Source organism: Sapajus apella, unplaced genomic scaffold (genome assembly GCF_009761245.1).
Source record: "Sapajus apella isolate SASKATOON/1434 unplaced genomic scaffold, GSC_monkey_1.0 scaffold7, whole genome shotgun sequence".
Taxonomy (NCBI): Eukaryota; Metazoa; Chordata; class Mammalia; order Primates; family Cebidae; genus Sapajus; species Sapajus apella.
In genome coordinates, this window is record NW_022436947.1 from 38,457,690 (window position 1) to 38,479,771 (window position 22,082).

The 22,082-nt window shown below is 41.1% G+C and overlaps 1 protein-coding gene and 1 long non-coding RNA gene across 2 annotated transcripts in view; one reads left to right on the forward strand and one right to left on the reverse strand.

Moving 5' to 3' along the window:
- Positions 1-394: 394 nt before the first annotated feature.
- RSBN1L (round spermatid basic protein 1 like) overlaps positions 395-22,082 on the forward strand; it is an 83,093-nt gene continuing 61,405 nt past the window's right edge. The window contains exon 1 of the mRNA XM_032276418.1: positions 395-1,748. Within this exon, the coding sequence (XP_032132309.1) occupies positions 1,169-1,748 (580 nt within the window). The 5' untranslated portion in view covers positions 395-1,168. The remainder of the gene's footprint in view (positions 1,749-22,082) is intronic.
- The window catches only part of LOC116550388, a 23,783-nt gene continuing 12,838 nt past the window's right edge, over positions 11,138-22,082 (reverse strand). Inside the window, exon 2 of the long non-coding RNA XR_004268376.1 lies at positions 11,138-11,443. This is a non-coding gene — a long non-coding RNA (uncharacterized LOC116550388). The remainder of the gene's footprint in view (positions 11,444-22,082) is intronic.

Sequence of the window (22,082 nt, forward strand, 5' to 3'; positions counted from 1 at the left end):
CGCAGTGTGCTTACTAAATGCCCAAATACAGAAACCTAACAAAAATTCTTGCTTTTCAAACATCTATAAATAATTGCCAACGATTTTTTCTTGGCAAGTCTAAGTTATAATAATTATAATAAAATTTAAATATTAAGGCAGGGCATGGTGGCTCACGCCTGTAATCCCAGCACTTTGGGAAGCCGAGGTGGGCGGATCACCTGAGGTCAGGAGTTCGGGTCCAGCCTGGCCAACATGGTGAAACCTCAACTCTACTAAAAATACAAAAATTAGCTGGGCATGGTGTCGGGCGCCTGTAGTCCCTGTTACTCAGGAGGCTGAGACAAGAGAAACGCTTGAAGCAGGAGGCGGAGGTTGCAGTGAGCTGAGATCGCACCACTGCACTCCAGCCTGGATGACAGAGCGAAACTCTGTCTCAATAAATACATAAATAAATAAAAGTTAAAATCTTAAGGGTCTAGTCACAACAGTTTAAAAAGTATCCGAACCCAGGGAGATTCTTACCTTCAAGCTCGGAAGTAATCCCAAAGTTCTAGACTTGCCGGAAGTTATCTCCCACAAGGGATTAGAGCACATGATCTAGCAATAGTAACATACCTTGTCACCACACCAAATGATTTTGAGTACCTCCCATCAATCGACTACCGACTAACAAAAGGAAGGACTTGATTCTCGTCATATTTTTCTCTTCTGAACTGAGCATCCCTGAAATCCAGCTTTCTGAACGCACAGATGCAGGGTGAGAAGTACCCCAGGAAAAATGGAAGGGAAAGTGCTACAAGTTTAAAACAGTCTTCGTGGCAGCAGAGACGATCGCTACCGCGGCCATGGCAGATCTGGGGGTCCGGGGCGGGAGTTCTTCCTTGATTTCCGCGGGGCACCCGAGTTCACGCTGGCGACATTGTAAAGTCCTCCCTGCGCAGTGCTCCACCACTAGCCGCACCCCGCCGAGCTCTGACCTCCAAAGAGGGTCCGTTTGGCAATCCCGCCCCTTCGTCTGATGTTTGTGCCTTTGATTGGCTCTTACGTGAGTCCCTCAGCGTGGCTCGCCCAATGAAGGTCTCGGCCGGTGGCCCGACCGCTCCGCCCCTTCCCTACCCCTCGCGGAGGGCCCGCCCCCTGCCCCGCGCCGGCGAACGGAGGAGAGTAAATACAACAGGAGCGCAAAATGGCGGAACCGCTGAGCCCCGTTCACGGTGTCGCTGCCGCCGTCCCCACCGCCACCGTCTCGGAGAAAGAAACGTTCGGCAAGCTGCAGCCCTCCTCCCGGGACCCTCCGGGTCCTCTGTCCACCAAGAAGGTCCGGACTGAGGAGAAGAAGCCACCGCGGAGAGTCAACGGAGAAGGGGGCAGCGGCGGGAACAGCAGGCAGCTGCAGCCGCCGGCTGCACCTTCGCCTCAGAGCTATGGCAGCCCAGCGTCTTGGAGCTTTGCCGCTCTGTCTGCTGCTCCCTCCCCATCCTCTTCTCGGAGCAGTTTCTCTTTCTCCGCTGGCACGGCGGTTCCCTCAGGCTCCGCTTCCTTGTCTCAGCCGGTGCCGCGCAAACTGCTGGTCCCTCCTACGCTGCTGCACGCTCAGCCTCACCATCTCCTCCTGCCCGCCGCCGCCGCCGCCTCGGCCAACGCCAAGTCGCGCAGACCTAAGGAGAAGCGGGAGAAGGAGAAGAGGAGGCACGGGATCGGCGGGGCCGGAGAGGCGGGCGGGATCGCCCGGGAGGAGAACGGGGAGGTGAAGCCGCTGCCGCGAGGTGGGTGCCGGACGAGGAGGGGGAGGGGAGGGCGCCGCGGGTCCCCGCCGCCCCCTGGCGCCCGCGGGGCCCGGGAAGGGGGAGTGCGGCGGCCGCGTGCGCCAGCCTGGACCTGGTGGGAGGTGTTCGGCTTTCGGGAGAGGATTTTGCAGTTCCCAAGGGGACAGGAAATGGAGCCTGTAGTTTCGGTTGCAGGGAGGGGGATGGCCGATACTTTTATTGTCTGTGTCGTTTCTCCCTCCCAGTTAGTGCGCTGCAGGATTTGTAAAAATCGATCTTGAGGACTCCCCTATGTGTGTTTGGCTAGGGAGGGAGATGGAGGGAACGGGATGGGGGAAGGGTTTGGTCTTGTAAAAGATGCTTGATTGATTGATAGACCATTTAGACATGGTCGCGGGAAATCGTATTTTTGACACAGCCTTCAACTCCAGATAATCCTGTCAAAAAAGGGGTGTGGAGGGCACTCGCGTCAGCTGGTGGTTACCAGAGGCCTGAGCATTTCATCCCTATTAGGGAAATGAGGTGGCGTGCAGGGCCCTAAGTGCGCTGTTTCGTAAGGTACCCTCCCTGCACCCTATTCTCCGCTGCGTATTCTTGCAAGTGTTTTGGTGGTCCTGTTTGAAATACCACCCTTCAGAAAGAATTTTCAGCCATATTCTTCTTTTCCTGCAGCAAATGATAAAACCAGGAGCGTTGACGATTTTTGCCTACATCAAGCGGCTGCAGAATGTTTGAACGTTAGAAAAAGGCAAATTCTTAAGCCTTTTTGTCAAACAGAGTCAGTTTTGTTTTTAAAACAAACAAAACTAGGCTAGTCGTATAATTTTTCAGATAGTATTTCTTTAAAACAGGTGTTTCTACCACTTCAGCTACGGATACACAATGAGCTGACAATAGTGCAACATGCAGACTGGTTGAAAATCAAATCTTTATGTGATCTCAAGCTTAAAGCGCATAACCTTTATTACAAATGTGCACTGCTACACAGTGTTGTCAAATAAACTCTTTTTGTTTTTTAGAAAAAAATGAAATGTCAAGCAGTTTTAGGATTGCTGATCTAACAGTAGCTTAGATCATGAAAAATTCTCTGTTAGAATGGTTTGTTTTCACAACTTAAAACATGCCGCAAATGCATGTAGCAGTAGTGCCACTTCTTCCTTGATGTTTTTTGCCTTTAGCAAAGCTTTGACATCCAAGCATAGCCATCAGGGACTCTGGTGCAATGTAAGGATCTCCCAGCTTTTGGGAGTGTTGCTTATAGGAAAGTGACTTTGAGGATGGGATTTTTGGTACTTTTATTCAGGAATTTTAGGTGGTTAGTATTTTAAAACTATTTTGTCTTAACGATTATATGTAAAATTTAGGGTATAAGTGCTTGGAAGTCCATCCATATGCAGCTTGGGATCATCAGTACTATTCGTGGTATGTAAACTGTACATTTGCTTTAAGTTCTCTGAAAGAGGAAGTGAATATGAATATTACATAGTTGGAGGAATAGCTGAGAGGAAATAAGTAAACATTCTTTAACAATTTTGACTTAAAATGTGGAATACACAAATAGTCCTTAAAGAGAAATTGTTATAGTTTTTTCAATTACATTTGGAATCCTTCTTTTGAGGGTTAACACTAATATTTTTAATCCAGAATATAAACAGTGATAGCTTTTACATTAAGATTTGGGAATGATTTTTTCCCATGACCTGTGTGGGGTTTTTGGAGTAGTGACAAGATATCAGCACTACTGTAAGATTTTCATTTTTTCAGACAGGAATGCTATCTCATTGAGGAAAAACTATCACAGAAACAGATTGCTCTTCAGTGTCTTGGTGGTAAATTTAATGGTGAAAATTTTTCCCTTGTAACTTGGGAAATACTTTTATCTTCCTAAGTTTAGATTTAACTGAATTTGAGGTTCTGTTTTAACCAATTAGGATTCTTAAATAGTGGTATTAACAAGTGGTGTAGCAAGAATACATATATGCCTTTATTACAGATATAACTGCAAATATGAAAGTCCTAATTTGCAATACAATGCTAATTTCTCTGTGCTTTTTGTAAAAATCTTAGTGAATGGGTGACCAAGTGTCTGTTTAGGTATATACCTCTTTTTAGTGTTGCTCTAAGTTGGCTGTGCATAGTTAAGTAACCCCTCAATTATCCACAGCTGGCTGCTTGAACAGCCTAAGTCAGAACCAGAAGTTAGCTATAAAGACACCTAAACAAGGAAAAGAAATTCTTCCTCAACGAAACAAAACTGAACCACACAAACCCAACCGACCTAGCCTGCACCCCAACTTGATTAAACAATTAAACTCCTATATTTGTTTATAATAGGACTTTTTTTTTTTTTTGAGACGGAGTTTCGCTCTTGTTACCCAGGCTGAAGTGCAATGGCACGATCTCGGCTCACCGCAACCTCCGCCTCCTGGGTTCAGGCAATTCTCCTGCCTCAGCCTCCTGAGTAGCTGGGATTACAAGCACGCGCCACCATGCCCAGCTAATGTTTTGTATTTTTAGTAGAGACGGGGTTTCACCATGTTGACCAGGATGGTCTCGATCTCTTGACCTCGTGATCCACCCGCCTCGGCCTCCCAAAGTGTTGGGATTACAGGCTTGAGCCACCGCGCCCGGCCCTATAATAGGACTTTTTTAAGAAGTCCTAAGTCAGAACTGCTTTATTTTTACATTGGTGACCATTCTAACACTATTTGGATTAAATGAAAGCATGTATATGAAAGGGCCTAGCAGGGCCTTTAGTAAATGTTATTTGAGTCTGAAACAAAGTTAATAAATTTTTTAACCCTATAACTAATTAAAAGATGGGTGAATCCTGATACAGGAAGGATCATTGACAGATTTGAAAGTTAAGTATGATGAACAAGAGAATTATGAAAGTTTACTAATATAGGCCCATTTTGTACCAGGGCTTGATGCCTTATACACCCACAGTCTCTAAGGCCATCTAGTCATAAGTCATAATGCTGTAGCTGACTTGCATGATAGCTTGACTCACCAAGTAAAAGTTAAATTTCTATATAAAAAAAGAAAACTGCAAAACATTTTAGATTTTTAAAACCAGAAAATAACTTGATTTTAGTGCTTATAGAGGTAATTTACTGAAGAATGAACAATAAATTTTCCTGTAAGACTGAATAAATTATGGAATTGGGAAGCGTAGAAAATAAAAAATGGATATATACTGAGGGTACCCAAAATTGAGAATTATTTTATGGCAAACAACACAACAAATATTTCATTAGATATCAATGTGCCTTCACTGATTCCAGTAACCAATAAAATCTGTATAGACTTTTTAACTTTTGTTAGTATTGTTGCTTTGTATTTGTTAACTTACTTTTTTTTCCTTAAAATGACCCTGTGAAGTATTTCAAGACAAAACCAGAACATTTCACTGAAGTTTTGCCTTGAAAGTGTAGTTACAGAATTTAACTGTAATGAAAATAGTAGCTTTTCTTAGAATCAAATAATTTGAGGTGTATAAATATGAGTGATTTCAAAGGGATGAGTGTCTGAAGATTTTTCTAAATATACTCTCCTCCAGTATTGTGACTGCACAGTTTTAGGTTAAATTCATATTCAGAGTTTTTATCATATGACTAAGTATTTGTCTCTGCTGAGGGAATAATTTACTATGATTTTATTTTCTTGTGTAACCTTTTGTTTTCTCTTTTTTTTGTTTGCTTAGTTTTCTCTGGCAAAGTCTTTCTGAACCCTACAGCAGCTCCATGAAATGCTTCTCAGTACAGTTTTCCACATGGGCAAATCTATCAGATAAACTTATCTGTTCCATTTGTTGCTGTAGACATCCCTTTTGGGGCCAGGTGCTGTGGCTCATGCCTGTAATCCCGGCACTTGGGAGGCAGAGGTGGGCGGATCACCTGAGCTCCCAGCCTGGCCAACAAGGTGAAACCCCGTCTCTACTAAAGATGTAAAAATTTAGCTGGGCATGGCAGCATGCGCCTGTAGTCCGAGCTACAGGAAGCTGAGGCAGGAGAATCGCTTGAACCTGGGAGGTGGAGGTTGCAGTGAGCCAAGATTGTGTCACTGCACTCCAGCCTGGGTGACAGAGAGAGACTCTGGCTCAAAAACAACAAACCAAGACATCCCTTTTGTAGCTGTCCTTATTGCTTCAGTCTGGGTTTCTTCACCTTCAGACTTTACTTAGCTGACATTCTGGGAATTTTTTAAACTTGTGTTGTATTTTATTTTTCTGGGATCTCATGCCTTCCTTTTGGTTTCTTCCTTCATTTTGGTTTCCTCTACTACTAGTACTACATAAGGATTCGTGGAAAGTTTATGTTTTTTGGATTTTATTTTTATCCTTTTACTTGACTGGCAGTTGAGAGATTTTTGCATTGGAAATAATTTTCCCTCAAAGGTTTGAAAGTAGTGTTCCATTATTGCCTGGTTCTCAAAGTAGATGTTAAGAAGTTTGATCTCCAAAAAGTTGTCAGTTCTATCTGGGGAATTTCAGTCCTTTCACTGAATTTTGTCATTTATTTTTTCTTTTTCTTCACATCTCAGTCTTCTGAACTTTCATTGAGTTTTATTTTATTTTATTTTTTGAGATAGAGTTTCGCTTTTGTTGCTCAGGCTGGAGAGCAATGGCACAATCTTGGCTAACTGCAACCTCTACCTTCTGAGTTCAAGCGATTCTCCTGCCTCAGCCTCCTGAGTAGCTGGGATAACAGGCATGTACCACCCCACCCGGCTAATTTTTGTGTTTTTAGTAGAGGTGTGGTTTCTCCATGTTGGTCAGGCTGGTCTTGAACTCCCGACCTCAGATGATCCACCTACCTCGGCCTTCCAAAGTGCTGGGATTATAGGTGTGAGCCACCACGCCAGCTTATTTTATTTTATCTTATTTTTTTGAGACAGAGTCTTGCTCTATCGCTCAGGCTGGAGTGCAATGGCACTATCTCAGCCTGCTGTAGTCTCCGCTTCCCAGGTTCAAGCAGTTCTCCTGCCTCAGCCTCCCGAGTAGCTGGCTTTACAGGCAGGCGCCCACCACGTGTGGCTAATTTTTTGTATTTTTAGTAGGGACGGGTTTTTGCCATGTTGGCCAGGCTGGTCGCAAACTCCTGGTCTCAGGCGATCTGCCCACCTCGGCCTCCCAAAGTGCTGGGATTACAGGCGTGAGCCACAGCGCCCAGCCTTCGCTGAATTTTAAAGTTTCAGTTTTTAATAAAAGATTTTAAGAGCTCTTGTTCTTTGTTTCAGTATTACAGTATTTTGCTCCTTTTCCATGGATGCAACATTTTCTGTTACCTCTTCAAGGATATTAATTACAGCTTCTTTGAGGTGTTTTTCTGTTCCCCCTATTATTTTTGGTTCTTTTAACTTCTGTTCTTTCTGTTTGTTTTGATCTCTTTGGGGTTGGAAAGAAAGTTGGAGGCTTTGTTCAGATCTTTGTGATCATGAGCAAGGTTAATGACTAATGGACTGCCATGTTTTTAATCTTCATTTTTTTTTTTTTTTTTCTGGGAGGTGGGTAAGAAGGCTTTCAGTTTCTTCAGATAGAGGTCCTTTATTTTTCCTATCTCTATGTGGGTGGAATGATGGAGAGAGGAAGAGAGTCTTAGTCACTTGGGCTGCTATAATAAAATACCATAGACTGGTGACTTAACAGAAATTAGTTGTTTTATAATTCTGGTGGCTGGAAGCCTGAGATCAGCATGCCGTCATGGCCAGGTTTTGGTTAGGGCTCTTTTCCTGGTCTGCAGATGACTGTCTTCTACCTTTGTGCTCACATAACTTTTCCTATAGTTGAAAGAAAAAATCTCTTCCTTTTATAAAGCTACCAATTTTATTGGATTGGGGCTGTGCCCTTGTGACCTCATTTAATCTTAGTTACCTCCTAAAAGCCTTATATTCAGATACAGTCATATTAGGCATTAGGGCTTCAACATATGGATTTTGGGGAGGCACAATTCAGTCCGTAGTGAAGGGCTTGACAGAGGTAGTGAGTTTGCATGACAGGGTTCTTGTGCTTCACGGGGGAAGAAAGCTACAAGTCTTGTCTTTCAGTTCGTAAGTTTTTACCTAGTCTCCCTGTTTTCATACCAGCATTTCACTTCTCTTTCTGTGAGGGATATCCCTCATCCTGGAGCCACTCTGATTCAGTTTTGCCAAGGACCATACCTCTCTTGTTCCCTTAGGAGTGTGTGTGTGTAGGTATTCTGCCCTGTTTCCCAGCGCTCTCCAATTTCTGAGCTTTTCTGTCTGGGGTATTGCAGGGTAAACAGGATTGTTTGTCATTACCTCTCCCAGTATGCCAAGGCATTTACCATTCTGTCATCAGCTTTTTGTCTTTATACATTATATTTCAGGTAATAGTTACAGTATCTCCTAGTTATGTCAGAAGTGGAGTATGTGTTTTGTTGTCTCTTTTTTCCTACTGTTTGGGTACTTTTTTTTTTTTTTTTTGAGAAGTCCCACTCTTTTCCCCAGGCTCAGCTTCCCAAGTAGCTGGGACAATAGGTGTCCGCCACCACACCCAGCTAATTTTTGTAGAGATGGGGTTTCGCTATGTTGGCCAGGCTGGTATTGAACTCCTGACCTCGGGTGATCTTCCTGCCTCGGCCTCCCAAAGTGCTGGGATATAGACATGTGCCACTTCGCCCGGCCTGTTTGGGTATATATATATATTTTTTTTTTTTGAGACGGAGTTTCGCTCTTGTTACCCAGGCTGGAGTGCAATGGCGCGGCGCGATCTCGGCTCACCGCAACCTCCGCCTCCTGGGTTCAGGCAATTCTCCTGCCTCAGCCTCCTGAGTAGCTGGGATTACAGGCATGCGCCACCATGCCCAGCTAATGTTTTGTATTTTTAGTAGAGGCGGGGTTTCACCATGTTGACCAGGATGGTCTCGATCTCTTGACCTCGTGATCCACCCGCCTCGGCCTCCCAAAGTGCTGGGATTACAGGCTTGAGCCACCGCGCCCGGCCTGGGTATATTTTTAAGAGGCAGGGGTCTTGCTCTGTTGCCCAGGTTGGAATGAGATGGTGCTGTCATAGCTCACTGTAACCTTGAACTGCTGAGCTCAAAGGATCTTTCTGCTTCACCCTCCCCAGTAGCTAGGACTACAGGTGTGCTACCATGCCCCCATACACTTACTGTTTTTGAGTGATGCACATCTGTTATATAGGGATGATATTTTTCACAGGGTGATTGTTAGAATTATGCAAACATGGTATTGTAGAACCTGGCATATTGTCAGGCATTCATAAGGGATTCTAGTTCCTGACCTTTCTTTCATAGTTAACACATTAGGAGCATTTAATTTCACTGAATTCACAGATAAGTATACTTTGTCTAATTTTGCCATGGTGTCCTGGTTTCTGAGACCACCTGATTTGTGTTAGAATGATCCATATTAACTTTTTGAAAGAAGTTTATATTTCAGAAGTTTTAAGTTTATTTAATCTCATTAATTTTTCACCAATCTCAAGCGAATTAAACTTTCAAGTTATGAATAAACTACCTAAAATAGGATATTGAAAAATAATGATAAACTTTTAACTTCAAAACATTTTCGAGTATACATTCAATTTTATCTTGTATATTTTATTTTTTCTTGAATTACAGATTGAAAATTTTAACTTTTTTTTTTTTTTTGAGACGGAGTTTCGCTCTTGTTACCCAGGCTGGAGTGCAATGGCGCGATCTTGGCTCACCGCAACCTCCGCCTCCTGGGTTCAGGCAATTCTCCTGTCTCAGCCTCCTGAGTAGCTGGGATTACAGGCACGCACCACCATGCCCAGCTAATGTTTTGTATTTTTAGTAGAGACGGGGTTTCACCATGTTGACCAGGATGGTCTCGATCTCTTGACCTCGTGATCCACCCGCCTTGGCCTCCCAAAGTGCTGAGATTACAGGCTTGAGCCACCGCACCTGGCGAAAATTTTAACTTTTTAATCATAAAAATTTTAGTTAATGCAAAAGAAACCAGTTTACATTGAATTCCGGATGTACCCATTATGCTACTTCAACAGTTTTTTTCACCTCCCATCCTCCACTTATTTGTATATTTTTGGCTCTAGAATTTTAAAGCATATTCCAGACATAAATAATTTCATTAAGAAACAATTAGGACTGATTTTTTTTTCTCCATAACATAACTAATAGTGCTTATAAGGTTTAAATTGTGGCCAGGCATGGTGGCTCACGCCTGTACTCCCAGCACTTTGGGAGGCCGAGGTGGGTGGATCACCTTAGGCTAGGAGTTTGAGACCAGCCCGGTCAACATGGTGAAACCCCGTCTCTACCAAAAATACAAAAATTAGCTGGGCATAGTGGTGGGCGCCTGTAATCCCAGCCACTTGGGAGGCTGAGGCACAAGAATCACTTGAATCTGGGAGTCTTGCTCTGTCACCCAGGCTGGAGTGCAATGGTTTGATATTGGCTCACTGCAGCCTCTGCCTCCCAGTTCCAGTGAACTTCTGACCCCAGGTGATCCACCCACCTCGGCCTCCAAAGTGCTGGGATTACAGATGTGAGCCACCACACCTGACCTGTGATGGTTCATTTTTATATTTGCATTTAGCTTGTAATCTGTGGGGTGATGTCTTGTGAATATCCAATTCCCTAACTATCTTTTACTTAATAATGTTCTTTTTTTTCCCTTTTTTTTCTGAGATGAAGTCTCACTTTGTTGCCCAGGCTCGGGTGTACCGGTGTGCAAGAGATTCTCCTGCCTCAGCCTTTTGAGTAGCTGGGACTATAGGTACATGACACCATGCCTGGCTAATTTTTGTATTTTTAGTAGAGACAGGGTTTCACCTCAAACTCCTGACCTCAGGTGATCTGACTGCCTTAGCCTCCCAAAGTGCCAGGATTACAGGCATGAACCACTGGGCCTGGCCTTAATGGCATTATGTTGGCAATGATCTTAGCCTAACCATTTCGTTAAAGAATGATGCCAAATGATTCCTAAATACAAAATGAATTATTTTGGGGGGTGGGAAACTCAGTATAAATTGCTGCTCCTGTGTCTAATTTAAAATTTGTCAATCTATTTTGATTTGATATTGCTGCTCCTGTGTCTAATTTAAAATTTGTCAATCTATTTTGATTTCGGGTACAAGAGTAAATATTTGTAAGTTTATTGTTACCCGTATGATCAAAATCTTATGGTAAACACTTTTATTGAATTCTTAATTCACCATAGTTTGAATTTCGGAAGGCCACTTGCACAGCGCTTGTAGATAAAGATTGATTGTAGTAGTCCATTACATTTGGTAATCTATTCCAATATTGGTAACATGACCAAAAATAAAAAAGCCCTGCCTGTTTTTAAATATAACAAATATATATTGATGATACTGTATATAATTTAAAATTGTATTCTCTACTCCATAATGTCCTCTCTTGGCTAATATAAATTAACTGTATACCCATATGAATTCCCATTAAACTGGATTTTTATTTTTTATTATTATTTTTTTTTGAGACTGAGTCTCACTCTGTTGCCCAGGCTGGCGTGCAGTGGCACGATCTCAGCTTATTGCAACCTCCGGCTCCCAGGTTCAAGTGATTCTCATGCCTCAGCTACCCAAGTAGCTGCAATTACAGGTGTGCGCCACCGCTCCCAGCTAATTTTTGTATTTTTAATAGAGACAACGTTTTGCCATGTTGACCAGGCTGGTCTTGAGTGCCCGACCTCAAGTAATCGACCTGCCTTGGCTTCCCAAAGTCCCGGGATTCTCTAGCAATTGCGTCTGGTCCTAGATTTTATGAAGTCCTTCAGAGCAGGTATTGTTTTGATGATCATTTATGACCTTTCTCTTACACTTAATGATTTATCTGAAGAAAAACATATAGTATTTTCTTTAAGAAATTAATTTTATTTACCATCTTTACCTTGCATATTTAAGTAGCTACTTTTATTAACCTTTTTTTATAGGAATGATATATATTTTCTGTAGATATTTAACTCAGAGCCACTTTCACTGGTTTGTCATTGGAGCAATATATGGAAAGCAAATGTCCTGGGATCATACATATTCTGGTTGGATCACCAATGAATTTTATATCTTAAGGGAATAAATATTCAGTATTACTCAGTTTCCTCATTTGAGGATAATGAAAGTACCAAAATTTGTAAATTTTGTCAAGCACTTCTCTCTTTTTTAAATTATAGACTAGCATCTATATCAAGCACTTTTGAGATAGGTCATAAGCTGATGCAGTGAATACTTGATGCACCATGAGCTGGGATATGAGCTCTTTGAGGATAGAAACAGTAATAATAATAATAGCTAAAATTTATAGACCTGTACTCAGCACTTTACATATACTGTGGTTTTATATAATTTTCACAAGTTCTTTAAAGTTTAATTAGATATTAGCCTTTCATAAATAGTGTATGGAAGCTCAGAAAGTTTATTTATTTAATTTTTTCCCCCACTGTCTCCAGTAATGGCTAAAAGCAACAGAAAATTTAAATATAAAATAAGTGGTAAATCTAGGTTTCATATCTTTAGATAGTCTGATTTCAGAGCCCCAGCTCTCAACTACTATGCCACCTTTGTTAATTTTGGTTTTAAATCTCCTTCATCCAGAATCATACCTTGTGTTGTGAGACTACCAAATGAATGAACTGGATTTTGGAGGAATAGTATAGTTGAAGTAAGGAGGGATGAGGGAGACAGGCTTATTTGGGGTAGAAGGGTGGGCTGGTGTGAATAAGATTGTAGAGGCGGAAGGGTGTGTGGCACATTTGGTGGTCATGTGAATAGAACCATTTGGCTGAGATTGATGCTTTTGTACAAAGTTGGAAGTTAGGATGGCCTAGCAGTTGAAAGTCTGCCACAGTGTGCCTACTTTTTGCCAGGATGAGGAGTTCAGACTATTTTGTGGGCAACAGCAAGACACAGCCCTTTACTGTTGAATTTTTTTTCTCTCAAAACTGTCATTAGTTCATGAACATTATTTAAGGGGATATGCTTGATCTTTTCATATAGAAGTTTTAGGTTTTTATGTACTCAAATTAATTAATAATTCAATTTTTTGGCTTTTATTTCTCTTTCTCTCTCTTTTTTTTTTTTTTTAAATAGAGCTGTGGTCTTGCTGTATTGCCCAGGCTAATCTCAAACTCCTGGCCTCAAGCAGTCCTCATGCCTTGGCCTCCCAGTGTTGGGATTATAGGTGTGAGCCACCTCGCTTGGCTGTTCTGGCTTTTATTTCTTAGAAACGTTATTTCTACCTCTAGTTTTTAAAAAATATTTTCTTAAATAGCCTATTAATATTTTGTATGACATTATTGATTAAAATATTTGCTCTATTTAGAATTTATTTGGACACAGAATTAGGAATCCAGATTAATTTTGTTCCAGTAATTAGTTTTTTTAACGTCATTTTTTGAATGGTCCTTTCATTCCACAAAGATGTAGAATGCTAACGTTTATCATACTAAAATCACGTGTGTAGTTGGGTCTGTTTTCAGATTTGCAGTTTTTTACATCTGCCTCTATAAGTTTGTTTCTGCTCAGCTAATACCCTCATTACTCTATCTTTAGAATAGATTTGATATCTATAGGGCAAAAATCCCCATATTCTTACTCAGGATTTTCCTGGCTTTTTGAAACTTATTGAAGTATAATTTACATAAAATAGATTTGCCCTTTTTAGGTATATAGTTTTATGAGTTTTGATGAATGTATACCGTTGGTAGTCACCAGTAGAGTAATGACATAGCAGATTTTTATCACCTCAGAAAGTTCCCTCTTGCTACTCATTGCTCTCCCATCATCTCTAATCCAAGGGTGATCCGTTTTCTGTCTCAATAGTTTTGCCTTTTTCAGAATGTTGTATAAGTTGAATCATACACTAGCTTTTTCTGTCTAGCTTTTTTTACTTGTTATATTGCTTTTGAGATCCATGCTACAGTTGCATGAATTAGTTCATTTCTTTTTATTTCTGAGTAGTAATTCCTTTTGAGAAGATAGCTCAGTTTGTTGCTATAAGTTGGTGGGCATTTAGATTGTTTCTAGTATTTGAAGATTATAGGTAAGCCTGCCCTAAACATTCACATAGAAATCTTGGAGTGGGCTGGGCGTAGTGACTCACACCTGTAATCTTAGCACTTTGGGAGGCTGAGGCAGGCAGATCACTTGAGGTCAGGAGTTTTGAGACCAGCCTGGCCATCATGGTGAAAAGTCATCTGTACTAAAAATAAAAAAATTAGTCGGGTGTGGTGGCGTGTGCCTGTAATCTTAGCTACTTTGGAGACTGAGGCATGAGAATCACTTGAACCTGGGAGGTGGAGGTTGCAGTGAGCCGAGATTGCACGATTGCACTCCAACCTGGGTAACAGAGTAAGACTATGTCTCAAAAAGAAAAAAAAAAAAAATCTTGGAGTGGATATATGTTTTCATTTTTTTTTTGGGTAAATACCTAGCAGTGGATTATTATTATTATTATTATTATTATTATTATTATTATTTGTGACAGAATCCTAGTGTGTTGCCCAGGCTGGAGTGTAGTGGTGTGATTTCGGCTAGGCGGTTCTTGTGCCTCAGCCTCCCAAGTAGCTGAGATTACAGGTGCCTGCCACCACACTCAGCTAATTTTTTTTGTACTTTTAGTTGAGATGGGGATCTCACCATGTGGGCCAGGATGGTCTCGAACTCCTGGCCTGCTGCAGCCTCTCAAAGTGCTAGAATTACAGGCATGAGATGCTGTGCCTGGCCCCAGCAGTGGACTTGTTGGGCCATTTGCTAATTGTATGTTTAAGTTCACAAGAAACTGCCAAATTGTTTTCCAAAGTGGCTGTATTTTTCATTTCTGCCAACTCTTTTTTTTTTCCTTACTCAGAGCTCCCCTCAAGAAAGACTGTCAACTCTTGATATTGCCAGTTTAGAAATCTTCAGCCATTCTAGTAGATGCATAGTAGTATTTCATTGTGGTTTTAATTTACATTACCTTAATGAATAGTGATGTTGAGCATCTTTTCATGTACTTATTTTCTATATGTATCTCTCTGGTGAGTTGTCTGTTCAAAGTGTCTATTATTGGGTTGTTTTCTTATTATCAAATTGTGAAAGTTGTTTACATGTTGTGGGTACGAGTCCAGAGTGCAGTGATATGATCTCAGCTCACTGCAGCCTCTGCCTCCTGAGCTCAAGTGATTCTTCTGCCTCAGCCTCTTAAATAGCTGGGATTACAGGGGCCCACCACCATGCCCAGCTAATTTTTTTGGTTATTTTTAGTAGATGTGGGGTTTCACCATATTGGCCAGGCTGGTTTTTGAACTCTTGACCTCAAATGATTCCCCCACCTTGGCCTCCCAAAGTGCTGGGATTACAGGTGTAAGTCACTGCGCCAGGCTGCAAATGTTTTCTATCATTCTCTTTTTAGTCGAGTTGGAGTCTCAGCATCTTGGCCAGGATGGCCTTGAACTCCTGGCCTCAGTTCTGTCCTGACCCCATTCTCTGTGTCTTTTCATTCTCTTAATGTTGTCTTTCACAGTTTTTCTTTTTCTTTTTTTTAATTGAAAAAAATTTTTTTTTAACGAATGAGAAGTTCTTATGTTGCCCAGGCTGGCCTTGAACACATAACCTGGCTTCCTTAAGTGCCAGGACAACTGGCCAGAGCCACTGTGGCTCCCTGTCTTTCATAGTTTTTCACAGCAGAAATTTATAAATTAATGAAGCCCACTTTGTACATTAATTTTTTTTTATGATTTGCATCTTTTTTTTCTTTTTCTTTCTTTTTTTTAAATTGAGACCGAGTTTTGCTCTTGTTGCCTGGGCTGGAGTGCAATGGTACTAACTCAGCTCACTGCAACCTCTGTCTACCAAGTTCAAGTTCTTCTGCTTCAGCCTCCTGAGTAGTTGGGATTACAGGCATGTGCCACCATGCCCAGCTAACTTTTGTACTTGTAGTAGAGATGGGGTTTCACCATGTTGGTCAGGCTGGTCTTGAACCCTCGATGTTAGGTGATCCACCTGCCTCAGCCTCCCAAAGTGCTGGAATTACTGACATGAGCTACCACACCCGGCCGCATCTATTGTTTCTTAACTTAGAAAGCTTTGCCTAGCCACCTAACCATAGGTCACAGGATTTTCTCTTATGTTTTCTCTAGGCATTTTATGGTTTTAGGTTTATATTTAGGTCCATTTTGAAAACTTCTCTTTGTAAGATTTGGGTCAAGATTGCCAAGGTTCCCTTTCTCTTTTTTTTTGACACAGGCTCTGACTTTGTCACCCAGGCTGTGGAGTGTAGTGGTGTGATCATGGCTCACTACAGCGTTGAACACTTGGACTCAAGTGATCCTCCCTCCTCAGCTGCCTGGCTCCTTTTATTTTTTTTTTCTCCCCCCCTTTTTGATTAACTTGAGAATTGCTTTGTAAAGTTCTTCTACCCCCTCTAATGCTATAGATATTTTCATTTAATTTATTGATTAAATTAAGAGCAAATGTAGTCATGACAGAATTATCTTTGTACTTAAAAGCAGCATGTGCATCTTCATCTATTTTTTTTATTTTAGGCAGTGTCTCGCTTTGTTGCCCAGGCTGGAGTATAGTGGTGTGATCTTGACTCACTGCAACCTACACCTCCTGGGTTCAAGTGATTCTCCTGCCTCAGCCTCCGGAGTAGCTGGGATTACAGATGCACACCACCATGCCCAGATATTTTTTTGTATTTTTAGTAGAGACGGGGTTTTGCCATGTTGACCAGGCTGGTCTTGAACTCCTGACTTCAGGTGATCCACTTGCCTTGGCCTCCCAAAGTGCTGGGGTTACATGCACAAGCCACTGTGCCCGGCCCATCTATTCTTACATTCTTTTTTTTTTTTTTTTTTTTTTTTTTTAAAGGAGACAGGGTCTTCCTTTGTTGTCCAGGGTGGAGTGTGGTGGCATGATCATAGCTTATTGCAGTCTGGAACTCCTGGCCTTAAGCTATCTTCCTATCTTAGCCTCCTGAGTAGCTGGGACTACAAGTGAGTGACACCACTCCCAGCTGTTTTTTTTATTTAATTTTTTTGTAGAGATAGTCTTACTGTGTCACCTGGCCTCAAGGAATCCTCTCTCCTTGGCCTCCCAAAGTGTTTGGATTACAGGTGTCAGCCACTGTGCCTGGCTATAGTCTTACTTTATATCGCCATAGAGATTTATTGGTATTTAATACAGATTTTAAGTTTTCTTCTGGTATTTTGTTCTGTTTTTATAATTGGGAGTTTTTTCCGGTATATTTCGGTGAGATTATTAGTAGTATGTAAAAAAGATTTTGTTTTTTCTACATATAGTTGATAATTGGATATATAATTTCATAACAGTGAAAGGCTATACAATTGTAATCAAAGAGAATGAATTATAGTAAAATACTTTGTGGTACTAAAAGGATTGTTTTTGTCTTTGAAATCTAAGATCTCTTTTAACAAAGGTAAACGTTTTTGGAACTTAGATGCTGTGGCAAAGTGTTAAGAAAAATGGCAGAATCAGTAAATACCATCTCTGTCTCCAAGTAGCATAAGCAATGCAGCAGAATACTTAAAGTATGTAGTGCAGTAAGTTAAATACCAGAAATAGAAAGTTGTGGTGGTGGGAGTGAGGGTAGGCAGATGTTAATAAAGGCAGTTAAGAAGAGGAGAAGGGGCTGGGCTTTGTGGCTCACACCTATAATCCAAGCACTTTGGGAGGCCGAGGCAGGTGGATCACCTAAGGTCAGGAGTTTGAGACCAGCCTGGCCAACATGGTGAAACTCTGTTTCTACTAAAAATACAAAAATTAGGTGGGCATGGTGGCATGTGCCTGTAGTATCAGCTGCTCCTGAGGCTGAGATAGGAGAGTCGCTGGAACCCGGGAGTGGAGGCTGCAGTGAGCTGAGATCCATGCCATTGTACTCTACTCTGGGTAACAGAGTGGCACTCTGACTCAGGAAAAAAACAAAAGGGGAGAAAGGATGTAGGAGGAGAAACTTTGAAAGGACAGTATGGTAGGATTTCAGCAAGGAGACAGAGATAAAGGAGTTGTAGGGAGAGAGAAATTATATGAAGTAACATTCATGGAAACTAGATAGGAAAAGTGAGCTATACCTTGTCACGGAAGTTAAGGGAGGAAGTAATTTCAAGGCGTTTGATTCTGTTTATAGCTCTGACATTGTATATTATTAAGCATTTTTTTTCTTATAGGCCTTCACTCCTTGATTTTAATATATCAGTGCATTTTGTTTTTATTTTGTTTTGTATTTTTTGAGACTGAGTCTCATTGTTGCCTAGGCTGGTGGGCTGTGGTGTAATCACGGCTTCAACTTCCTGGGCTCAGGTGATCCTCCCAACTCAGTCTCTCTACTAACTGGGACAACAGGCGTGTGACCACACCTGACTAATTTTTTGTATTTTTTATAGAGATGAGGCTTCATCACGTTACCCAGGCTGGTCTCAAAGTACCGGGTTCAAGCAATCTGCCGACCTCAGCCTCTCAAAGTGCTAGGATAACAGGTGTGAGCCACTGTACCTGGCCCATCCGTGTATTTTGTAAGATAATTTTCTACTTTAACATTTTTCTAGAGTCAGTACATGTCTTGTATATACTTAAACAAGACAACTTTTTCATTATCTGTACTAAGACTTTGTGAAGGCTGAATTATCTGTTAATGCATAACAAACGGCCCTAAAATTTTCTGGTTTGAAACAACCACTGTTTTATTATATCAGATGGTTTTGTAGATTAGGAATTCTGGCAGGATTGGCTGGATAATTTCCTCTGCTTCACGCAGTGTTGCCTGGGGTTGCTCATTGGTGTTGTATCGGTGGCTGGTCTGGTTTGGAAGGTCCAAGATGACTTTACTCATGTGCCTGTTGCTATGTTAGGGATGGCTAGATAGGAGCCGAGTGAACCCTTCTATTTCTCCAAGTTGTTTCAGGGCTATTCCACATGGTCTGTTAATTAGGAAGTTGGATTTCTTAGGTGGCAGCTCGGGACTCCAAAAGTCTTGATACCCAGAGACATAGGTAGAAGAAACAGCAAGTCTTCTTAAGACTTAGCCTTGGAAGTCTGAACTAGTTTCTCGCTGCACATATATTAGGGCACAGAATATATGTGTATTTTGGAAAATTTCATTTAGAGCACATTCTGATTGAATTAAGATCGATAAAGTATCTGTAGGTGAGTTATCTAATGATGTTAACTATACAAGTTTCTTCAAATTTAGAATTTTAATTGGTTGTGTGAAAAAGCATAACTAAGAGTATATGACAAATATAACAAGAGTATGGTTCCCATAGTTATATATGCCCACACATATTGTTATCATTAAGAACTGTGAACATGATTTGCCATTGGCATTACAGAGTATAAATTATAATAAATAATGTAATTGTATAATGTGGACTTAGAGGAAAACCTGAACTAAAATTTTTCACAGGCCACTTTATCATGTTATGCCTGGCTTGGTTTTTATGTATATATGTATTTAAAAATTATTTTTTTCTGTAAAAAGAAGGTCTTACTCTGTTGCTCAGGTTGGAGTGCAGCAGTGTGATCACGGCTCACTGCAGCCTCAAACTCCTGGACCCAAGTGATCCTTCTGCCTCAGCTTTCTGAGTAGCCATTACTGTAGGTGTACACCACTATGCCTGGCTAGTTACTATGTTTTCTGTAAAGAAAGGGTCTCACCATGTTGCCCAGGCTGGTCTCTAACTGCTGGTCTTAAGCCATCCTCCTGCCTTGTCCTCCAAAGTGCTGGGTTTGTGGGTATGAGCCACTGTGCCCAGCTGTATGTGTCTTTTTTATTTTCCTCTTACTCTTTGTGTGTTCTTGTGACTATTGTTATGTAGTATTTTTGTCACTCTCTGTGACTGGGTGCTTTTATAATAAAATTATATTTGTATTTCAAAATAGCTATATTTGTTAAGTGCTTAAAATTAGGTATTGAGGATAGTGTTGGAAATAATACATATGTTGCCATGTTATAAAAATTGTAAAAGACAAGTGCTATTATCTATACAGATGAGAATACCGGGGCACAACACAGTTAAGTAACTTGCTTTGTGTCACTAGGTCAGTTATTGGCAGAGCTAGAATTTGAGCTTAATGTGTATAATTTCAGAGCCTGAATTATTTCCATTATATTACAATACATTTAGGGTGTCTTTTTGGAGACAGAGTCTGAATCTGTCACCCAGGCTGCAGTGCAGTGTCATGATCCCAGCTCACCGTGACGTCTCCTTCCTGGGTTTAAGTGATTCTCATCCCTCAGCCTCCCAAGTAGCTGGAATTACAGTCATGGGCCACCATGCCTGGCTACATTTTGTATTTTTAGTAGAAATGGGGTTTCACTGTTTTGGTCAAGTGACCTCAAGTGATCTGTCCCCGTTGGCCTCCCAAAGTGCTGGGATTATAGGTGTGCGCCACCACAGCTGGCCCGTTTAGGATTTTTTAATCACAGCTGTCTTAAAGTGTCCTATTAATACTTTCAAAATTCTGTTTCCTGGTTTTGTTTTGTTTTGTTTTGGTCTGTAATATGTCAGCCCGAATACCTGCCTTTCCCTGAATAGTAAGAGATGAGTATTCTACAATTTGAATTTTTTCATAATGTCTTCAGACAGAAACATTTTTTGCATTACTGTATAAAACACAGGATAGTGTTTCTGTATGAGTCATTATACTAAATTTTTCTCTTTTTTTTGGAGACAAAATTTCGCTCTTGTTGCCCAGGCTGGAGTGCAGTGGTGTGACCAGATTTTGGCTCACTGCAACCTCCGCCTCCCTGGTTCAAGCAGTTCTCCTGCCTCAGCCTCCCGAGTAGCTGGTATCCAGGCATGCGCCACCACACCTGGCTAATTGTGTGTTTTTAGTAGAGATAGAGTTTTACCATGTTGCCCAGGCTGGTCTGGAACTCTGGACCTCAGGTGATCTACCCGCCTTGGCCTCCCAAAATACTGGGATTACAGGAGTGAGCCACTGCACCCGGCCAAATTTTTCTCTTTATAAGAAAATAGAAACATAGAATCACAGAATATTAGAAAAGGAGGGGTCTTCAAAGATCAGTTAGTACAAACCCTTGATTTTATAAGTACAAGCAACAGAAGCTCCACAGTTCTTCCTCAGTTTAGCAGTTCTTGAGTCCTGTGTTTTTAGTTGACTGGATCTCTGCAAGTCTTTCTAATCTCTGGATTCTTAACATGTATCAGTTTTTAACAGTTAAAAGTTGATGCAAAAATGGCAAAAACCGCAATTACTTTTGCACCAACCTAATAGGTACGCTAGTACCATTCATCCTGGTAGCAATTTCCATCAATATGAGTGGGCAGACCACTCTAGAGGAGGAGGAGTCAGGTGCTTTAATAAATGCTGTCTTCCTGAAGCCTGTTAAATCTCAGAAGGGTTTTCTTCTTTTTCTTTTAAGTTTCTAGAACCCATTTCTACATTTCTTACCCTACTATATATTTGCTGGGGAAGACTGGGTGCAGAAAAAGAGCCACAAATAGTGTTTATGTGTGCAGGTTATAAGGAACTATCTCCTATTAGCTAAATACCATAAAATATTTGTGGTACAAAGAATTCTCATTATGTTTATTGATTTTCATTTCTAAGCTTGGTATAAGAAGTTTTAACTAGAAACTAGGAGACCTGATTAGGAGTTGTCCTACTTTTGCCACTTATTCAGTCTCTGTCTCTGGAAAATCATTTAAATTTTCGGAGCTTCATCTTTTTTCCTCTGTCACATGAGGGGTTTTCCTCTGTAAAGTGAGATCTCTTAAGTTGTTTTCCATGAAAAAAAAACAAGTTTCGTGGAAACTTCTCTGACAGCTGCCCCACTCAAGCACTATGTTGCCCATTCTTGTCATACCTCCACCATATCCTATTTATTCCTAGAATCTTATAAGGGCATTTACTTTCTTATATTACATCATTATGTAATGATGAGATTTCTGTCATTTGTCCTTCTCTGCCGCTTTCTTTCTTATGTGGATTTAACAAACATTTATTGCCTGCTTTGTGCTTGGGCGGGGGTGGAAGAAGGGGAGATACAAAGAGGAGAGCTTTATATTTCTTTCCTTTAGGGAATTTTTAATTTAATTGGAGAGACAATTAGCTGCAATGTAAAAGACACTGCTGATTGTTGGTCATTTTTGTCCTGTATATTGCTTTTTTATTTGTCTTCTGTGATTGCCTTTAAATGCTTATCATTGGTAATTTATTTATTTATTTATTTATTTATTTATTTATTTAATTTATTTTTTTTTGAGACCGAGTTTCACTCTTGTTACCCAGGCTGGAGTGCAATGGCGCGATCTCGGCTCACCGCAACCTCCGCCTCCTGGGTTCCAGCAATTCTCCTGCCTCAGCCTCCTGAGTAGCTGGGA